Source organism: Pelodiscus sinensis, chromosome 1 (assembly GCF_052426305.1).
Source record: "Pelodiscus sinensis isolate ZL-2025 chromosome 1, ASM5242630v1, whole genome shotgun sequence".
NCBI lineage: Eukaryota > Metazoa > Chordata > Testudines > Trionychidae > Pelodiscus > Pelodiscus sinensis.
The window spans coordinates 64,512,931-64,531,391 of record NC_143052.1 but is presented as its reverse complement, the minus strand read 5'-3'; the positions used below and the strand labels follow the sequence as shown (position 1 = coordinate 64,531,391).

General features: G+C 47.2%; 1 protein-coding gene across 1 annotated transcript in view; it reads right to left on the bottom strand.

Moving 5' to 3' along the window:
* The window catches only part of CAND1 (cullin associated and neddylation dissociated 1), a 57,747-nt gene extending 45,922 nt beyond the window's left edge, over window positions 1–11,825 (bottom strand). Inside the window, exons 1-2 of the mRNA XM_075931364.2 lie at window positions 11,474–11,825; window positions 4,976–5,119 (exon numbers count right to left, since the gene is read on the bottom strand). Coding sequence (XP_075787479.1) covers window positions 4,976–5,119; window positions 11,474–11,541 — 212 coding nt within the window. The 5' untranslated portion in view covers window positions 11,542–11,825. The remainder of the gene's footprint in view (window positions 1–4,975; window positions 5,120–11,473) is intronic.
* Window positions 11,826–18,461: the final 6,636 nt, after the last annotated feature.

Below are 18,461 nucleotides of genomic sequence, written 5' to 3'. Positions count from 1 at the left end.
GGGCTATTGCTACATTTCAAAGGCAGAGACAGCACAGCAGGAACATGGGGTGAGTGGGGACTCAACTAGGATAGCGAATGCTCCGCCTCACCCCTTACTGACTAATCAAGTAGTCAATGGAATTTCCATCAACTACTCAATAAGCTAATTAATCCAAATTTAACATCCCTATTCTGTATCGGGGCAGCTGTTGGCTCCGCAGGAGCCAGCCCAGAACCTGTGTGTAACCATCTGGGTAATCGATAAGAGTGTAGCTATTAAACGGCTACACTCTTACATCCCTAGCACATATGTTTGTGCAGATACCAATTTTGTATCCATGCAGGGCTAGCAGTGTAATTATTATTCACATTTACTGTGTCCACATAAGAACATGGGTCTATTTGGAAAGGAAAGCACCTTTCTCCACTCAGAGACACAATACAAGTCAGTCTCAACAGACAAAGGCTATCTTAAGAACTTCACCATGAGCACAGGATCAAAGCTACAGAGGAATAAGGATTTGGAGGAACACCACCATTACAATGGACATACCTTTGAAAAGGACCACCTGATAGCAACCCAGCAAGTTGTTCCTGCAGGGCCTACAGAGATCCTGCAGGGCCTACAAGGTATATGAATCGGTGAATTAAGCCACAGCAGCACATTCTTTTCAGCACAATGCACCAGCAAAGCATGAAGGACAGCTTCACAAGAAGCATCAACACAAATGGTTCTTATCCTTTAGGCACTACTGTAATGCAAATAATCATGACAGACAATATGGTCACATATCCTTTCCACAAGCAGTGTAACATGTCAGTGGCAAATTAAGTGCTATTGGGGAGCTGTGTCAGGACACAGGGGCTTGCCCAGACCAGGAAGAGAGGGGAACACCCCCAGGCCGCAACCCACTCCCCAGCAGGAGCACCAGGAGTAGAGAAGGCCTTCTGGCAGAAGTGGGAGGTCCCACTTGCTCTGGCCCAGGGCTCCACAAAACTCTGCCCCTGCAACAAGCAATTTTGAGAAAATGGCAACCATCACATGTGAAAGTACAATTTTGGGAAAAGCATGCCATTCCTTCCTAGTGCCACTGCACTTATTACAGCACCAACACAATGAATGCTATGCATAAAATGCCCTTTGGATGTTGGCCAATGGACTACGGAGGTACTACAACCTGAAGGACCAATTTTGGTGGGAAAAGTCCAACAAACAAGATACCACTGTAGTGCTGCACCTCAACAGCTCTGAAAGGCAGAAGAATAAAAAAAGAAACTTCACTATGAAATACATAAAACTAACCAACCTAGTAAACAAAGGACTGAATAGACAAGTAACCAAAACAAAAGATTAAAAAACAAATTGAGTCTAGCCTCCAAAAAAAAAAAAAAAAAAAAAAAGGGCCTTGATCTGGTGAGACAAAAAAACTCCCAAGCAGTACATGCCACAGAACCCCATTTAAAGCAAAGTGACCTCACAGGAGCTTATAACTTCTTTCCTGACTCCATCTGGAAGCAGAGTATAATAATTTGTGACTGCTTGATAACCTTTTATTTAGTATTTCTCTTCCTCTTTATGATAAATTGAATATTGTTCTATAACACTTTGGTCTACAAAATGTTACAATCCATTTCACAGATTTAATTAAATGAAGTAAAATACAGGTACAATCATTGTGCCAACTCTATAAGCTAAAGCTCTTAAAAAGGACAGGTTGATAACTATACCCAAAGGCTATGTCTACACTGGCTCCTTTTCCGAAAGGGGCATGCTAATTTTAAACTTCAGAATAGGGAAATCCGCGAGGGATTTAAATAAAGATGTCCGCCGCTTTTTTCCGGCTTGTAGATAAGCCGGAAAAAAGCGTCTAGACTGGCCCGATCCTCCGGAATAAAGCCCTATTCCGGAGGATCTCTTATTCCTACTTCGATTTAAATCCCCCGCGGATTTCCCTATTCTGAAGTTTAAAATTAGCATGCCCCTTTCGGAAAAGGGGCCAGTGTAGACGTAGCCAAACTGTGCAATGACTGCCAATACTCAGAGATATTATGCAAGTAGTGTCCGACTCACACCAGTAATAATGTGCCACGTTTGATCAGTACAATGATTCCCTTAAATTCTCCAGCTTGCTAAAACCATTTGCTTAGCTCCAAAGATATTTGTAAAATTACATTATCTGAAATAGACTGCTGATACCACTGGAAGTTACAGCTGGCTACATCACTCTTATTTCCATTTCACTTATGAACATGTTTAAAGAATAAATTCAGGTTCTGTCTACATTACCAAGTTTTGTTGCCAAAATTTATGTCAAGACCCAAAAGCCCACAAAGCAAATATTGCCAGAGGGTGTTCACATTTGCTCTCTTAGTCAATGGATCACGTCCACATTGGGGACACAATCATCAACAGTGTGAGAAGTGCACTGTGGGTATGCATCCCAGAGTGCAGCATTGTGAGAAGGTAAAGCTGATATACGCATTTCTTGGGATTCCCTCTCAGTTCTCCCACAGCACTCTCAGCTGCTGGGAGCAGTATCATGGATAGATCTTGTGAGCTCTCTATGCTGAGAAGTGTCAAAGCAGCATACTGTCTGTTCCCCTCCCACTTCAGCAGCAGTCTGCCTACTGCTGTGTTCCTAATGAAGGGCAGAACAGGAGCTTTCCAATTATTTGTTCTTTCTTTGACCCCCAAAGGTAGCAGCTCACTCACTTGTCAAATACTTCCCAGAGCTTTGAAAGGTGAGAGAATGCATGTATGCAGGGCAGCAGAGAACAAAACACGGATCAGAACTAGTTACCTTAATAAAGTAAAACTCCGATGGTCCGGCATCTGATGGTCCAGCACCATCAGGAACCCAGAAGTGCTCCGGGCAGCCAGACCATTGGAGCTGCTCTGCCCCCAGCTTCCCGGATTCAGCCGCTGCTAAAACTGACCAGTGGCTGAATCGGGGAAGCCGGGGGCAGAGCACCTGGAGTGCTGCCGGGTAGGTCCCATAGCGCTGCCCCTCGGGGCTGCGGAACCAACCCGGCAGCACCCCAGCTGTCCCCATTTCAGCTGCTGCTGAAACTGATCAGCGGCTGACTCCAGGAAGCCCAGGGCAAAGCAGCTCTGCCTCAGGCTTCCTGGAGTCAGCCGCTGATCAGTTTCAGCAGCAGCTGACTTGGGGACACCTGGGGCAGAGCAGCTGCTGTGCTGGTCCAGTAGCGCCAAGGAGCGGCGCTGCCGGACCAATCCGACAGCACCCCAGCTGCTCTGCCCTAGGCGTCCCCAAGAGCAGTTGGGGTGCTGCCGGGTTGGTCTCGCCGCACCAAGGGTCGGTGCTACCGGACCAACCCGGCAGCACTCCAGCTGCTCTGCTGCAGGCGTCCCCAATTCAGCCGCTGCTAAAACTGACCAGCAGCGGCTGAATCAGGGACGCCTGGGGCAGAGCCGGACTATCGGAAGGGGAGACTATGAGGGGGTCTGGGGCCAGACCCCTCAGAGCCCCCCCTTCTGATAGTCCGGCATATCTGATAATCCGGCACCCCCTGGGTCCTAAAGGTGCTGGATTATCGGAAGTTTACTGTATTACAATTTTATCTACATATGTAAAGAAGTGAATATAGGGTAAGACATGGGCAGAAATTTTCTTGCATTCACAGTCTGCAAGTGATACTACAGCAAAAATGCAAGACACATGCATTCTCTTAGTGCTTTAATACTTCATTTTTTTGTTCAATCCTGATTAAGAAAAATTAGAACAAGAATATTAAAGATCAGACTACTAAACATTAGATTTGCAAATCATTGAAGCAGGGTCCACCACATTTTGTGTTTATGTCCGGGATTAGGAAGAGTAAGAAAAATTGAATTTCATTTGAGCCCTTTTAGTTCCTGTATGTTACCTTTGGTTTACACGTACTTGAACTCTGTTGTGCCCTTTCAATTATCGCTCAGGTTTTCTCCTACTCAAATTTTATATCTGTGTCCTTCTATTTAACCACCACCACCTGTTTTTAAGCATACAAGCATTTCCTTCATTTAAGTAAGCACATGTTCGGCCATTCCCAAAAGCAGTTTAGAAACAGTCACTTTTGGTTTGAACGTTAATTTTTTCACAATTGTGTCCAAGCACTCTTTTCCCTTTTCTAACAAAACAGACAACAAATAACTGACTGGAAAAATGAGCTCAAGATCCGTTTTACATGGTTACTATTAATGCTGGTGTACCAGAGTTAACAAAAAAATGTAAGATACAAAGAAAAAGCTACTTCCATCAGGCCATACACAATTTAACCCATTGTAGTTTCCCTTCCTGCTCCTTTCCTAAATGACTGCCTTCTACTGCACCACCCACGCTGATTAACACAAACTAAAGCATCAGTTTTCAAATGTATGATTTCAAGAGTCAGATTCCTAAATCACAATTTTTTCCAGGTTTGGGACTCATTTACATTTCCACAATAGCACACTTCCAGTCAATCAAGTTCCCATAAATATGCACAGCAACATGTATCAGAGGCTGGGGGGAGGGAAGAAGGAGTCACTGCTCATGGGGAACTGAGTTTTATCAGAGGTTTCTATCAGAGGCAGCAGCAAGCGGTGGCGGGGTGGCACAGGTGACTCAATAGAAGCCAGTGCTCATGGAAAGCCCGCTTAAAAGCAGGCTATCCACATGCTCAGGCTTCCATGTAAACTCCCCCCGTGTAAACATGTAGCCACTGAAAATTTCACATTACCAAAATAAACACATTTTAACATCCCTTATTCCCACTGAACCAGCAAGTTCTCCATAAACCACCAATATGCAAACTATTTTGTGATCTCCAAATCATAATTTGGATCACTGACATATCAAAATGCTTTGGAAGACTGGGATTAAGACAAACCATGTATGAGGGTCTCTTGAAAAATATTAAATATAACAAGAATATGCAACTTAATTTGAGCAATTGAATAAATCAGTTATATAGTTTAAAGATTAGATAATTATATACGCAAAGACACATACCATTTGACAGCCAAGTTTTGCACCTCACCATTCTTATCTTCCAGTAATTTCAGAATCATCTTCACTACCTTCCTTTCACTGTCATCATCCAACTTGATCGAATCCTTCTGTAGCTCAGTCATCAAGTCATTTGTAGCCATAAACCTATCCAAAAGAAAAACCCAACCATTATAGCTAAACAGATATGGATTATTCACAACGTATTACAACTCAAAACTTATCAGGTTGAATCATGCATGATCAAATTCTGCATGAACATTTAATGCTACCAAGATTCTGGAATAGAAAGCACCAGTTTTGATAATTTATAGTCTTATAATACAACACTGATATAAGAAAATGTTCTTACAACACTTGCTAACACAACAACAATCTTTCATTTATCTTGTAATCGCTCCTCAAAAATTGAAGTCACAAACTTCATTTACTTCTACTGTCTACACTATGGTAAAAGACGGTCTGAATTCCTATCCAAAATGGAATTAAAAGCAAGATTCGGACAGAAATCTACCAAGATTTAAAACAGTACTTTGAATTGCTGCAAACAGATTTTGTAAAAGCAAACTTTTACAAACCTAAAACCAATGGAAGTGTAACTAAAAGTCTTTATTTTAAAAAGTATTCTTGAAAAAGTGTCCTCAAGTTGCATGTGGCAAATTAGTGAGTATGTCAATGGGAACCAAGGAAACAGCTGTCGGGAGCCAACTTATAATGGGAATGCGGCCAGAGCAGGAATCGAGCAAAGGAAATGAAGGGAAGGAAGGAAGTAGGGGCATGAACAAGGCAACTGCTGACCAGAAGTATGTCTATGCAGAGCTATGGCACTGTAATGCCACAATGGAGAGACTTCCTAAATCAATAAAAGAAATTTTTCCACCCATGCAGTTAAACCACCTCTCTGAGGCAAAGCAACTAGGTCAACAAACATTTTTTTGTTGACCTCACTGCATCTCGACCGAGGTAAATCTAATTGTGCTGCTCAGAGCACAAGATTTTTCAGAATCCTGCGCAACATAGCTATGGCAATCTAATTCTCCAACATAGACCAGACTTAAGACAATCAAGTAAACCAGTGATCTTCGACGTTTTTACACCGAAGATCACTTTTTCATTGTCAGCACAAGCCAAGATCGACCCCATCCTTTCCCCTCCATTCCATCACTTGCTATCCCCAGCCCTTAGTCATGCTCACTGAGTTGAGTCAGAAGGTGTGGATGCTAGGGTGGGGATGGGAGATTTGGGTAAGGTAAGAGGTGCAAGCTCTGGGAGGGAATTTGGGTGCAGGAGGAGGTGAAGAAGGGGATGCTGGCTCGGGGAAGGGACTACAGGCTGGAGACTGCTGGGGTCAAGTGGAGGATTGGGGTGCTGAGCAAGCCACAAATTTGTGGATGTGGGGGTGCAGGAGTTTGGATTGGGGTATATGAGGGGTCAGGGCAGGGGGGTTGGGTGTGTGATGGGCTCAGGGTTGAGGTGGGAGGGGGTGCAAGAATGTTATGATGCTGCAGCCAGATGGGGGTTTGGCCCCAATTGGGAACTTGTTGGCCAGGCTTCATTTTTAAATAAAATATTATGTCCAACACAAAAGGTTTCAACATTGTCTTTATGGGAGGGGCAGGGAACCTGTTTTGGGTCAGGGTCCACTGACCCACAGAAAAATCTGTTGGGGACCACACAAGTGAGACAACTCTTCCAAAAATCTCCTCCAAAAAAAAAAAAAAACAAAAAAAACACACAACTCCAAAAAACCCCAAGCCTCACTGAAGTGGCCCCAACTGAGATACCACACTCCCCTGGCACTCCTGCCTGTGGTGGGGAGGAGGGTAGGTAGAAATGAGGTTCAAGACCTCAGGCTTGGAACACTGACTTTGTCAGTGCGATCAACTGGTTGTTGACCAGTGAAGTAAACTGTCCAGAGGTTCTCACTCACTTTATATATTTTTCCCCTAAGTCCTCTTACTACCTATTTGGGTTTGTTTTTCTTATCAGCAGTGACTATCTTTCAGTACTATTTTAACACTAGGTTCTATAGTAGAGGTGGGCAATAAAAAAAATGGCAGTCCACAGAGTTAGTCCCTGGCAGACTGCTGCCACTATGTTTAAGGTAAGGATGTGAACTAGTAGACCATTCGATAAACAAATGCTTATTGGACAGTCAAAAGACTAGTCCAGGGGTGTCCAAACTTTTTTCAAAGAGGGCCAGATTTGAATAAGTGAACATGCATGAGGGCCGTCCCCGCACTCTCAGCCCAAGGCGGAGGGCCCGCGGGGTCGGAGGCGGGCGGAGAGCGCAGGGCACGCCGGCCTCACGGTGGCCCGGGGGCAGGGCGAACCCGCAGCCGAGCGCGAGAGCGGGGCTGCGGACGTGCCCTACAGGGCAGGCTCTAGGACCGCAGAGGCCATGGGCGGCGGCGGCGGCGCGGCCGGAAGCGGCGCGCAAGGCGCGCCAGATCAAAAGAGCACCGGGGAGCCAGGAGAGGGGGAGGAAGCGGGGGCCGTATTAAACCGGAACACGGGCCGCAATTGGCCCGTGGGCTGGACTTTGGACATGCCTGGACTAGTCGAATAGTTGCTTCCCCTCCCTTACTGCCTCTATCAGAAAGAGGCAGCAAGTGAGGGGTGGAAGAGAAAAGGATGCTTCAAAGCAGCAGCTGGGAGCCCGGGTTGCACGCAGCATTGTCAAAGTGGCAACAGCATGTGGCGCCCAGGGTTGGTCCCCAGCTGAACCTGGACTTCACACAGCACTGCCACTTTGAAACGCCACATGCAGCTCAGGGTCTCCAGCAGGCCTCAGGCTGCATGTGGTGTTTCAAAGCGGCAGCGTCACGTGGAGCCCAGGGTCAGCGGGAGGACTCCCACTCTGACCTTGGGCTCTAAGTGGTGCTGCAGATTTGAAACGCTACAGGGGGCATGGGGCCTCCACACAGTGTTTTCGCCTTTGAAGTGTAACAGCCCTGGGGCTGTTGCTACACTTCAAAGACAGAAGTGCCTGTATCAACTAATCGAATAGTTGATGCAAATTACATCAACTATTTGATTAGCAAAATAATCAAAATTTTACATCCCCTAGTTTACAGAGGTGCAAGTATCAGAGGATTGCAGCTCTGGTTGGCCACCAATCACTGTTCGCAGTCAATGCAAGCAGTGGAATGTGTCTCGGACCAGGATGCTACTTCCCACCACTTGCATTGGCTGCGAACAACGTTTTACGGCTAACCAGAGCTGTGATCCTCTGATACCTGCGGAGGTGCAGGTAAACAGAGATGAGGGCTTTCCAAGGACTAATCCTGCAGACAGGATCCAGCCTGCGGGCCAGAATTTGCCCACCTGTGTTCTATAGACTCTCTTAGTACCTGTCCCCAGCAGTTTCCTAAAGCCAAACTCAGCTTGTACTTCAACAGTGCATCACCAGCTTTGACTCTCAGCTGCAACCCAGATCTCCTTCACTACAGCTACTCCAGTCAATTGGAGCTGCTTGTTTGCAGGACAGACTAACACAAAATATATCATTCCCTTTCCCTGCATGCTCAGTATGTTCAGAGCAGCAACTTGGCCCCTGCAGCTGGCTGCTTTGAGCAGAGTACAGGGGCACAGAAGGCAGGGAGCCTAGGTGAAGGACATGCTGGGCTGTTGGCTGGGAGCCGCCCAGAGCCTGCCTCTGTTCCCCTCCTGTGCCCCTAATTCCACCTAATCTAATCCCTCTTCACCCTCACTCCTGCACACATACCCCCCCTTCCAGAGGCAGCAGTGCAGGGGTGCAGGTTGGACCTGGTGTTTGCAAGGAGCCAGCTTTTAAACCAGCTCCCCATGCATTCCTGCTTCCAGGGAAATTTTCAGCAGTTACACATTTGCTTGAATAAATGTATTTTAACATCCCTAGTCACAACCCCATCCTCCACCCAAACTCTCTCCCAGATTCCATACCTCTTCCTTTATCCCATTCACTCGCGTCAAGTTCCCTTCTGCACCCAACCTTCATCCAAGACCACACACCTCCTCCATTAATATCATGGAAGAGTGTGACCCTTGACCACTTATCAGATTCTTGGCGTTGCCCCCCCATCAAGAATTATTGTTCATCCCTGGTATAAACACTATAAAAAAATCTACAGCAGTGGTGGATTTAAACAGATTCTTAAAGATTTTATTCGATATGAATATTAGAGCGGTGAAGATTTAACCAGTAAGCCTCATGCTAAATGGGTAATGCTTACTGGTTCCGGATAACCAGTAATGGGTGGGCACTGAAGCAGCTCCCCACCTGCCACTGGAAGGGAGCCTCTCCAGTCTCATAGGGAGCCTGCCACAGATGAGGGCTGTTCTCAACCAGAGCAACCTCTGTCCACAGGGAGCCCAGGTGCCCAGCAGGCAGGGGCTGCTCCAGTGCATGCTGGGAGCCAGCAGCCAGCAGCCAGCCCCAGCGTGGCCCTGGGGGCTGCTTTAACCAGGCTAGAGTGGTCTTCAGCCTGGGATCCCAATTAGTCCATTAACCAGTTAAACTTTAGTTTACCCTAACATTTAACCAGTATTTCACATCCCTAATTCAAATACAGATATTCCTAATATTTGACTGGATTCACAATATAGAAAAATGAATAAAAAATGGTTAGTACTTAAGTCACTTTGCAAACCTCAATTCTTAACCATAGCTTTTATGATTTGGGAATTCAAAGAACTTAATCTATGCTAAACAACAGTATTATTTTTCAATGTACACACATTTTAAGGTGTTAAAATACTTAGAACAAATATTTTTACTGTCTGTGCTCATAAACCAACTGTCAAAGAACCTTTAAACACATTTGCATCAAAAAAATGTGCTTTCTAGGGTAATATGTCAGTTTTCACAGTTTTTTGTGAAAACTTTAAATCCCATCATAATCAGTAATTATAGTACCAACAATACCACTAATTACATCTTTAGAAGTTACCCATCCTTCACACCAATAAAAAATATAAAAATTATAATGGCATGAAAAATTTGGAAAAGCTCAACTTAAACAGTTCTGAAGATGAAGGAATATGACTTAACATGTAAACACCATTTTCAATGTCAGATTGTACTGTTATGATATTAGATTTCTGAATCAATTAAAAAGTAAAGGATATTAAACATAGTAGCTCTCTTTTGATTCAATCTTTATTCTTAATATCCCGGCCAGTCTATCTAAACAGGCAAAAGACTCACCAGAAAAATCTGACCAATAAGTATAAATAGTTAAATCTAATTTAGCTTGTCTCTAAATGCTATGACAGCTTTGTATCAGATACACAATGCTATACATAAATTGAAAACCAGAGCTCATTAACCATCTTTATCACACAAAAGTTTTCTGAAATAATTTAATACTGTCTGAAATAGTTTCATTTGGATGTATGCATTTCCTCTTAGTGACTGCAAGCTAAGCATAATATTATAGCATTGTGGTAATGTATGAGCACCAGGAATCAGCCTTATCAGAAAATTCTTATAAACACAGATTTAACTTCAATTTCCTAACATATTTACTAGAAGCAAAGGAGTACTTTAATGACTTCGACATAATACATCCAGCAGTTGACACAATTATCTTCTACTGCTACTTCAAGACTTTTTAAAAAATGTGTGGGAACAAAAACTTCAACCTTGTTTTCTACAATATATTTATAATGAATCAAATGAAATACTTTAGGTCATCCCATTGTCAAAATGAAATTTGTCATTCATTTTCAGATATTCAAAAATTATATGCACTTCTTTCATCTATAAAGATGTACAAATATGAATTCCAACAAACTCCTGAACAATGATAAGTTCTACCAAGAGAAATCCTTAACTTAAGTCAGTTTCTCCTCCATCACACAATCTTCCATGAAGCATCCCTCACAAAAATTTTAAGCATGGACTTTCACCGATGCTTAGGAGCAAGAAACCCTCTGCCCACAGAACAGGTACAACAAGGTCAACAGGCACCAAAGCTCTTCTGTCAACTTAGCCCTGCCCTAGTGAAAGAGCCTCCCTACGCCCATTCAATCTTTGCAGGCCTAAGAACTGGACTGAAACCACACGCAGGTCACCTACTACGGAGATGGGCCCTTTGTGGCTCCCCTACAAGCCTATGAGGATCTCCGAGCACGCTGCGCTCAGTCTTCATCTTCCCCTTACACGGACTCTGAGAAAGGGCTGAACAACTCACACTAAACTTTCACTGGGCACCAGAAAACTCGGGGCAAGCCCGGAGACAGGGTGGGATTCCTCCCTGCGCCCAGCCCCGAGCGCCACTCACCGCCCACTGCCGGGCTTCCAGACTCCGAAGCGAGAGGAGGGCGCGCCGACTGCACACTGCTCCTGTCCCGCGCCCGCCGGCTCTGACAGCCAGGCCCCTCGCTACGCGGGGCACGGGAGCCAGGCGCCGGTGGAGAAGCCTCGCAGGCGCAGAAGGAGTGGGGGGCTCAGGGCCTGCGTGGGGAGCCCGGGGCGGGCGGGGAAAGGCCCAGATGCTCCGCGGGGCCGGCGCTCACCTGAAGTCCTTGTCGCTGGATGTCATTTTCTCCAGCAGGTTGGAGATGTGGTAGGAGGCGCTCGCCATGTTGCTGGTCCCGGTGGGGGGCGTCTTCTCGGCCTCGCCGGCTCCACCTCGCCCGCTGCTGGGGACGGCGCTGGCTAGGTGCGGCGGCGGCGGCTGCGTCCCCGGGGGGCGGCGCGGAGGAGGGAGGGAGGGGACTCAGTGCGGGCGCCGCGGGGGGGGCAGGCTCATCGCCACTTGGTGACACCGGGGGAGGGAGCGGCCTCGCGCAGGCGGGAGGAGTGGAAAGGAACACAACCCGAGGCGGCCGCAGCGCTCGCGCTAGGAGCGAGGTCAAAGTTCAAGGAGGCTCTCGCGAGGCGCGCGAGCGACGCGGTTTTGTAGCCGCTGATTGGCTCAGGCGGGATCGCGCGCTTGTTCGGACGATGACAGAGCGTACGTGGCACAGAGCGTGCGCGGGACGTTGAGGGCAGCAGTTACAGAGGGGAAGAAGCGCAGAAAAACAGCACAGGCTTCGAAGACTACGAATCCCAGCATGCAATGCGCCGGAGCGCGCGAAGCGCTCTATAACGACGCACGTTGGCGCTTGTAGTTTTTCTAGACGAACATGCGTCCCGTTGCCTGCAGCGGGGCAGCAGTTGCAGCGTGAGCTGCTGACGGAGCATTGCATGCTGGGACTTGGAGTCTCCCTCTGGGAGCGAACGAGGCGATCATGTCACTGGCGTAGAACGTGGGTTCGGGTGGCCATTTATTCTGGTGCCAAACAAGAAATCGGGGATGGGGGCGCTAAGCCAAGCGGCCCTGTCGCCCGTGCTCAGGGGCTCTTTGCCCCAGGGAGATTTTCCAGCCATTGCTGAAAAACCAGTTCCCCTCGTCTCGTGACAGTTGTCGCTCAAGTGCCAGCTCTAGGCGCCAGCGCTCACGTGAGCAGCTCAGCTTTCATTTCAATACAAACATCACTTTCTAGTTCCAGCCCTTCCTGTTATGGAGGCCGGAGCTTGAAAATGTGTCCCAGTGTGGTGTAAAGGCTCAGGAACCAGAAGACAAATACACAGAACCCGGATTTATTTATTTTTAACTCGGTCTTGGTTTTTTTTTTTTTTTGGAGGGGGGGGATTCACTCATGATTTTTGATGGCAGGCACCGTTAATAGCAGTGTCTACGGTGGGTTTTCACTGTTAACATTCTCTCACCTTAGTGTCGCTGATTTAACTTCACTGATGTGAGAACTTGAGTGAAGACAGACCTGCTGTTGGGTGGCATTTCAAGCACTCTAATCTTGCTCAGCGTTGGTCTACTGACTGGCAGTATCAGACTGTTGCTGTTGTACACTATTGCTAATCCTCATGTTATTCTGAGTCCTCATGGTTTGTGGAGAAAAGCTTGGAGGAAATGTGGACTCTAAGGCTACGTCTAGACTGGCATGATTTTCCGGAAATGTTTTTAACGGAAAAGTTTTCCCTTAAAAGCATTTTCGTAAAAGAGCGTCTAGATTGACACGGATGCTTTTCCGCAAAAGCACTTTTTGCGGAAAAGCATCCCTGGCCAATCTAGACGCGCTTTTGCGCAAAAAAGCCCCAATCGCCATTTTCGTGATTGGGGCTTTTTTGCGGAAAACAAATCTCAGCTGTCTACACTGGCCCTTTTGCGCAAAAGTTTTGCGCAAAAGGGACTTTTGCCCGAACAGGAGCAGCATAGTATTTCCGCAAAAAGCACTGATTTCTTACAGTAGGAAGTCAGTGCTTTTGCAGAAATTCAAGCAGCCAGTGTAGACAGCTGGCAAGTTTTTCCGGAAAAGCAGCTGATTTTCTGGAAAAACTGGCCAGTCTAGACACAGCCTAAAGGTTCCAAGACCAACCAAATAAAAGGAACACAACATTTATTATTTTCTTTTGTATGGGCCTGACTCATGATTTTTGACTAACATGAGATTTTGGAATGTTTTGGGTTGTAACTTATGGGTAGTCTAAAATAATAGGAGATTTTATGAAGACTTCCCACATTTAATGTAGATAAGACTGTCTTCTAAGGTATACTGTATACAACATCTGCACTTATAATGTAAAATGTGATCATACCCACCAGTCTTCACATTTCTAACTATTTATAAATGAAAAAAAAAATTGAAGAAATAGCTTTCAGGCTTTATTGACACACAAAAAAGAAACATTTTTCCTTTTCAGGCCATAGTACCATGTTGGTAGGGTGGACCAAAACAACCCAGCATGCCATACTCTCAAATTCTCCATGACCCAAGCTGGAGCTACATGTGGGGTTGCTTCAGAGATTCACAAAACTGAGACAGATATGGGAACTTCACTACATGACAACCATCATGTAATCAACTTTGATTGGTGCAACAGCTCTTAGTGGACTATGCATGTGCGAAAAGGAAGATGTGATGTAACTTTTAAATCAGGGATAGGGAACCTACAGCCCACTGGCCTATGGCTTGCCTTGATCTGACCCACCAGGTGTGGAACTTGCCACCCCTGACAGCAGCACAAGCATCACCAGCTCCCTGCAGTGTAGAGAAAAGCCCCAAGACTCACAGAACTGATGAATGCAAGCTAGGGCCAGATTTGGCCCACAGGCTCTGCCTGGCAGAGGGGAGGAAGTGACTCTGTATGCTGTAGGGAAGTGCTCAGGGCAGGCACCACCCTACCATTGCTCCTGTTGGCTGAGATTACTGGCTAAGGGGATCAATGTGGGCAGTGCCTGCAGGGAGTGATTCCTTGCAGGGTGCAAAGCTGCATGGAGCTACCTTTGCCCTCATGGAGCTGTACCAGTTAAACACCCCAATTCCCTTCTCCCTCCTCCTTCTACCAAAATCATGCATCTCCTCCCTCCCAGCCCCTCCCCCCAGTGCTTTTTTAGTATTAAAAAAAAAGTGCAGGTACTCCAGGCAGGAACAGATAATAGTTTTGCAGGGCCCCCTTTGGAAAAAAAATAGAAAAAACGCGTCAAATGCGCAAATTGAAGGCTATTTTCATATTAAATGTGAATTGGGTAAATTTGATAGAAACTTAATTTAGTTGGACAATTTTTATTTTAATTATATTGTAAGTCATTCTTAAACAAAATTCTGCATTAATAATTAAAATTTTTCATTTGTATTTAAGTCTCCTCCCCCTCCTGCCTCACTCTCTTTTTCTCGTCCCCCTCCTGCCTCTCACTCTCTCTCTTCTCCTTCTCCTCCTGCCTCTCTCTCTTTCTCTTCTCCTCCTCCTCCTGCCTCACTCTTTCTCTTCTCTTCCTCCTCCTGCCTCACTCTCTCTCTTTCTCTTCTCTTCCTCCTCCTGCCTCACTCTCTCTCTTTCTCTTCTCCTTTGTCCTCCCCCTCCTGCCTCTCACTTGTGGAGCCCAAATGGCCGTTTGGGCCCCGAGCAGCATCCCAGCTGAGCAGCGCAGAACTCAACCGAGCACCACGGCGGGAGGCGAAGGGGGGCGGGGCGGTGATGTACACGGCCAAGGGGCAGGACCTGGAGCTTCTGTCACGCCCTTCGCCTCCTGACCCCTGGCCTTGTACATCACCCCCCGCCCCCCTTCGCCTCTTGCCGTGGCACTTGGCTGAGTTCTACGCCGCTCAGCCAGGCCACCACGCAGGAGCAAGCAGCTCAAGCAGCCATTTCAGCCCCGTGCGGAAGGTCAGCGCGGGGCCTATTGCAGCGTGGGACCCGGGGCAGCCGCCCCGCTCTCCCTGCCCTATATCTGCTGCTGACTGCAGGGGAAAAGTTGTTGAACTTTGACTGGATGTGCTGGTACTGCATCTGGAGGTGCCGGTACTGTGTACCGGACAGTACCATCACAAAAAAAGCACTGCCTCCCCCCACTACTTCCAGCCTGTTTCTGTATCCTATCTCCCATCCAGACCTGCACCCCTATTCCCAGCCCACTCCAGCACCTTACCTCCCACCCAGCCTCCACACCTCTATCCCCACTCTGTCCCTCCTCCATCCCAGACCCTCATCTCTCCATCCTGCTCCCTACCTCCCACCCAGACCCTACACCACTACCCCAGCCCAATCCCTGACAACTCCCTCCCACACACTGACCTCATTTTTGGTCCCACCCCAGAGCTTAGGGGCGCCCCACAATATCTACTAGCTTCAGGGCCCCAAAAGAGTTAATCCGGCTCTGTTTCAGTACCTCTTGCCAAAAAAACAAAACTCTTTTGAAAGATCCTATACTCCTCATCTTTCAAAAAAGTGGGGTTTTTTTTTCAAAAGAACTGCGTCTAGATGGCGGCTTTACTTTTGAAATACCCATTTTCGAAAGAATGCACGGCCACATTATGCAAATGAAGCAGGGGAAATTTAAATCCCGGCTTCATTTGCAATTTCGATCTGTCCGATTTACATCCCTCTTTCTAAAGAGAGATGTTGTTTAGACATGCCCTATTTGGACCTATTGTGCTGATATGCCAGTTACTTCCACTTATTCTGACACTAACATAGTGCAGATTGAAACAGTGGCTAGTGCAGAGGTCCTCAAACTGTGGCTTTAGGGTAGGGAATAAAAAGTTAACCAGTAGGGGCGGGAGCAGCTCCCCACCTGTGCCAGCCCCATGGGATCCACCACTCACAGGAATTGCTCCAGGCTTCCAGAGCTGCCCCTGTCTGTGGAGGGCCTAGGCACATCACAGGCAGAATCTGTTCTGGGCGGACGCAGGAGGGGGGCATAAGCAGGGGCTGCTCCAGCCCAGCTGCAGCGAGGAGGAAAGGGGCTTCTCCATAACCCCCAGCTTAGCCCCCTTTCCTCTCCCTGCATCCCTCCATACTCCCATACCCCTGCTGGAGCTGCAACATTACTCCCAGATCCAACTCTGGGGCCGGGGACATGGAAAGGGTTAAGGGCGGGCACAAGACAAAAAGTTTGGGGACCACTGGACTAGAGTATTACTAGTAATTATTATGTACTAGCACATGTACCTGGCATTGCTTTTGTCCTTAACTGTAGTAATGGGAGGGGGTTAGATATTAAATATACATGCTCTATTTAAATGATGGGGCTCAGGACAGTGGGTTGGAGAAGCAGGAGGCAGAGCAGGGGATTGGGTGTGGGAGGGATCAGGGCAGGGGTGCAGGAACCAGGGCAGGAGGTGGATGGCACAGGGCTGGTTGTGGAGGGGCTCAGAGCAGGAAGTGGAGGTGCAAGATTCAGGGCAGGAAGCTGGGAGCTGTGGGAGACTCAGGGCAAGGAGTGGGGAGCGGTGGAGTCAGGGTAAGGATTGGGGGGCTCAGGGCAAGTGGTGGGAGTGCAGAAGTCAAGGCAGGGTGTGCGAGGTGCAGGACTCAGGGCAGGGATTGGGAGGTCGAGGAGGGAGCTTACCATGCCCATGTCAGCGAGGGTAGCACTGCTCTAGTGGTGGCTCCTCCCAGGGGGACAAGGGCTGCACTCCGTGACTAGCAGCAACTTCCAGGGGGCTAGAGCTGCACTCCCCGGCCACTGTCAAGTGTCCGGGGCTGCGCACACTAGCCAGTACTCTTCCCAGGGTGTGGAGAAGTGCCGGGGCTATACTCCCCGGCCAGCAGCTCTTTTGGGGAGCAGAGCTCTGGGGATGGCTCCAGCCCCCAGCTACCCCCACTCCCAGGGGCAGATGACCATTTTGCGGGGCCCAGGGAGGCCCAATTTTGCAGGGCCCCCCTTTGCCACGGCGCATGCGCGGGGGCACCACGCGCATGTGCGGGGCTTCTTGAAGCGCGGGGCCCGGGGCGGCCACCCCGCTCGCCCTGCCCTATATCCACCCCTGCCCACTCCAGCCTTCACCTTGTCTGGGGACAAGTCATGGTTTCTGGTCAGGGTGGGGTCTTCACTGGGGGGCCTCTCCTCTGAGGGGGGGAAACATCTCCTCTGAGACGGACTCACTGCTCTCAATGGGCACTCTTGCGTCGTGTCCTTATGAACAGCAGACCCTGCCTTTACATGTTATGGAAAACTGTCCTTTTCCTGGGGCTTCTCTAGCATAACCAATCCCTGACCCTGCTTAAAGTTAGGAGAAGAAGAAGCTGCATATCACATTTGGTGGCCCTAGCTCTTACCATTTAGTAGGAGTACTTGAACAATTGGACTCACAAGGCAGATACACAGACAGACACACTCAGCGGTTCTCAAACTTTCTGGCATCATGCCCCCCTTTTTGATTTTTGAAAAACCCTCCCATCCCCCAAATAGGAGCAAAACTCGTCGAGCCAAAAAAAAAAGGAAAAAAGGAACTGAACAGGGCAGCAAAACTTGATGAGGGGAAGGGGAGGCTGGGTTGCATTGCGCCCCCCTGGAATTTCTTCACGCCCCCCCAGTTTGGGAACCCATGCTCTAAAATATATAGTTAGATACTGCTCAAGGAAAAAGCTATTGTGGGGCAAACCCAAGTGCTTCCTGTTCTAGACCACTTATTACAACTGGATTTTATTTACAGTAGAAGCAACTATTCTAGGGATATTTAGAAATGGATAGGGCTAATGTGGAAGAGATTATTTCCCAAATGGAGTAGGAACTTAATCTGTTTTAGATTAACAAACATTAGATGTCCAATTTATTCTCAGAGATACTTAAATCTTATATATTGGAGCGTGAAAGGATTTATGTTATAGTAAATTTTGAAATATGTTTACAAAGTGCTGAAGGTGAGTGAAAAGTAAGGTTGATGTACAGATATATTCATGACATTTACATATAAACACCCAAGAAGTTGCACTTTCACTTTCACTTGTTATAAGAACTCTGGATAAAGAAAAAGATTAATCACAACTCTATATATCTATGTAAAGAATTATTCTATAGTTCTGTATAAGGCTTTAAAGCTAATCGTTTAGAATGACAAATTTAAACCTGGTTATCAGTTTTTGCAGCTGGTTGTGCAAGAATAAAAGGAAGTTATTAATGTAAATCAAATGGACTTAGCTGCTACAATTTTGATCCAAGGAAAATGTTGCACTGACTTGTTTTGTCATTTATAAAGATGTTTTGCTTTTTAAGTGTGA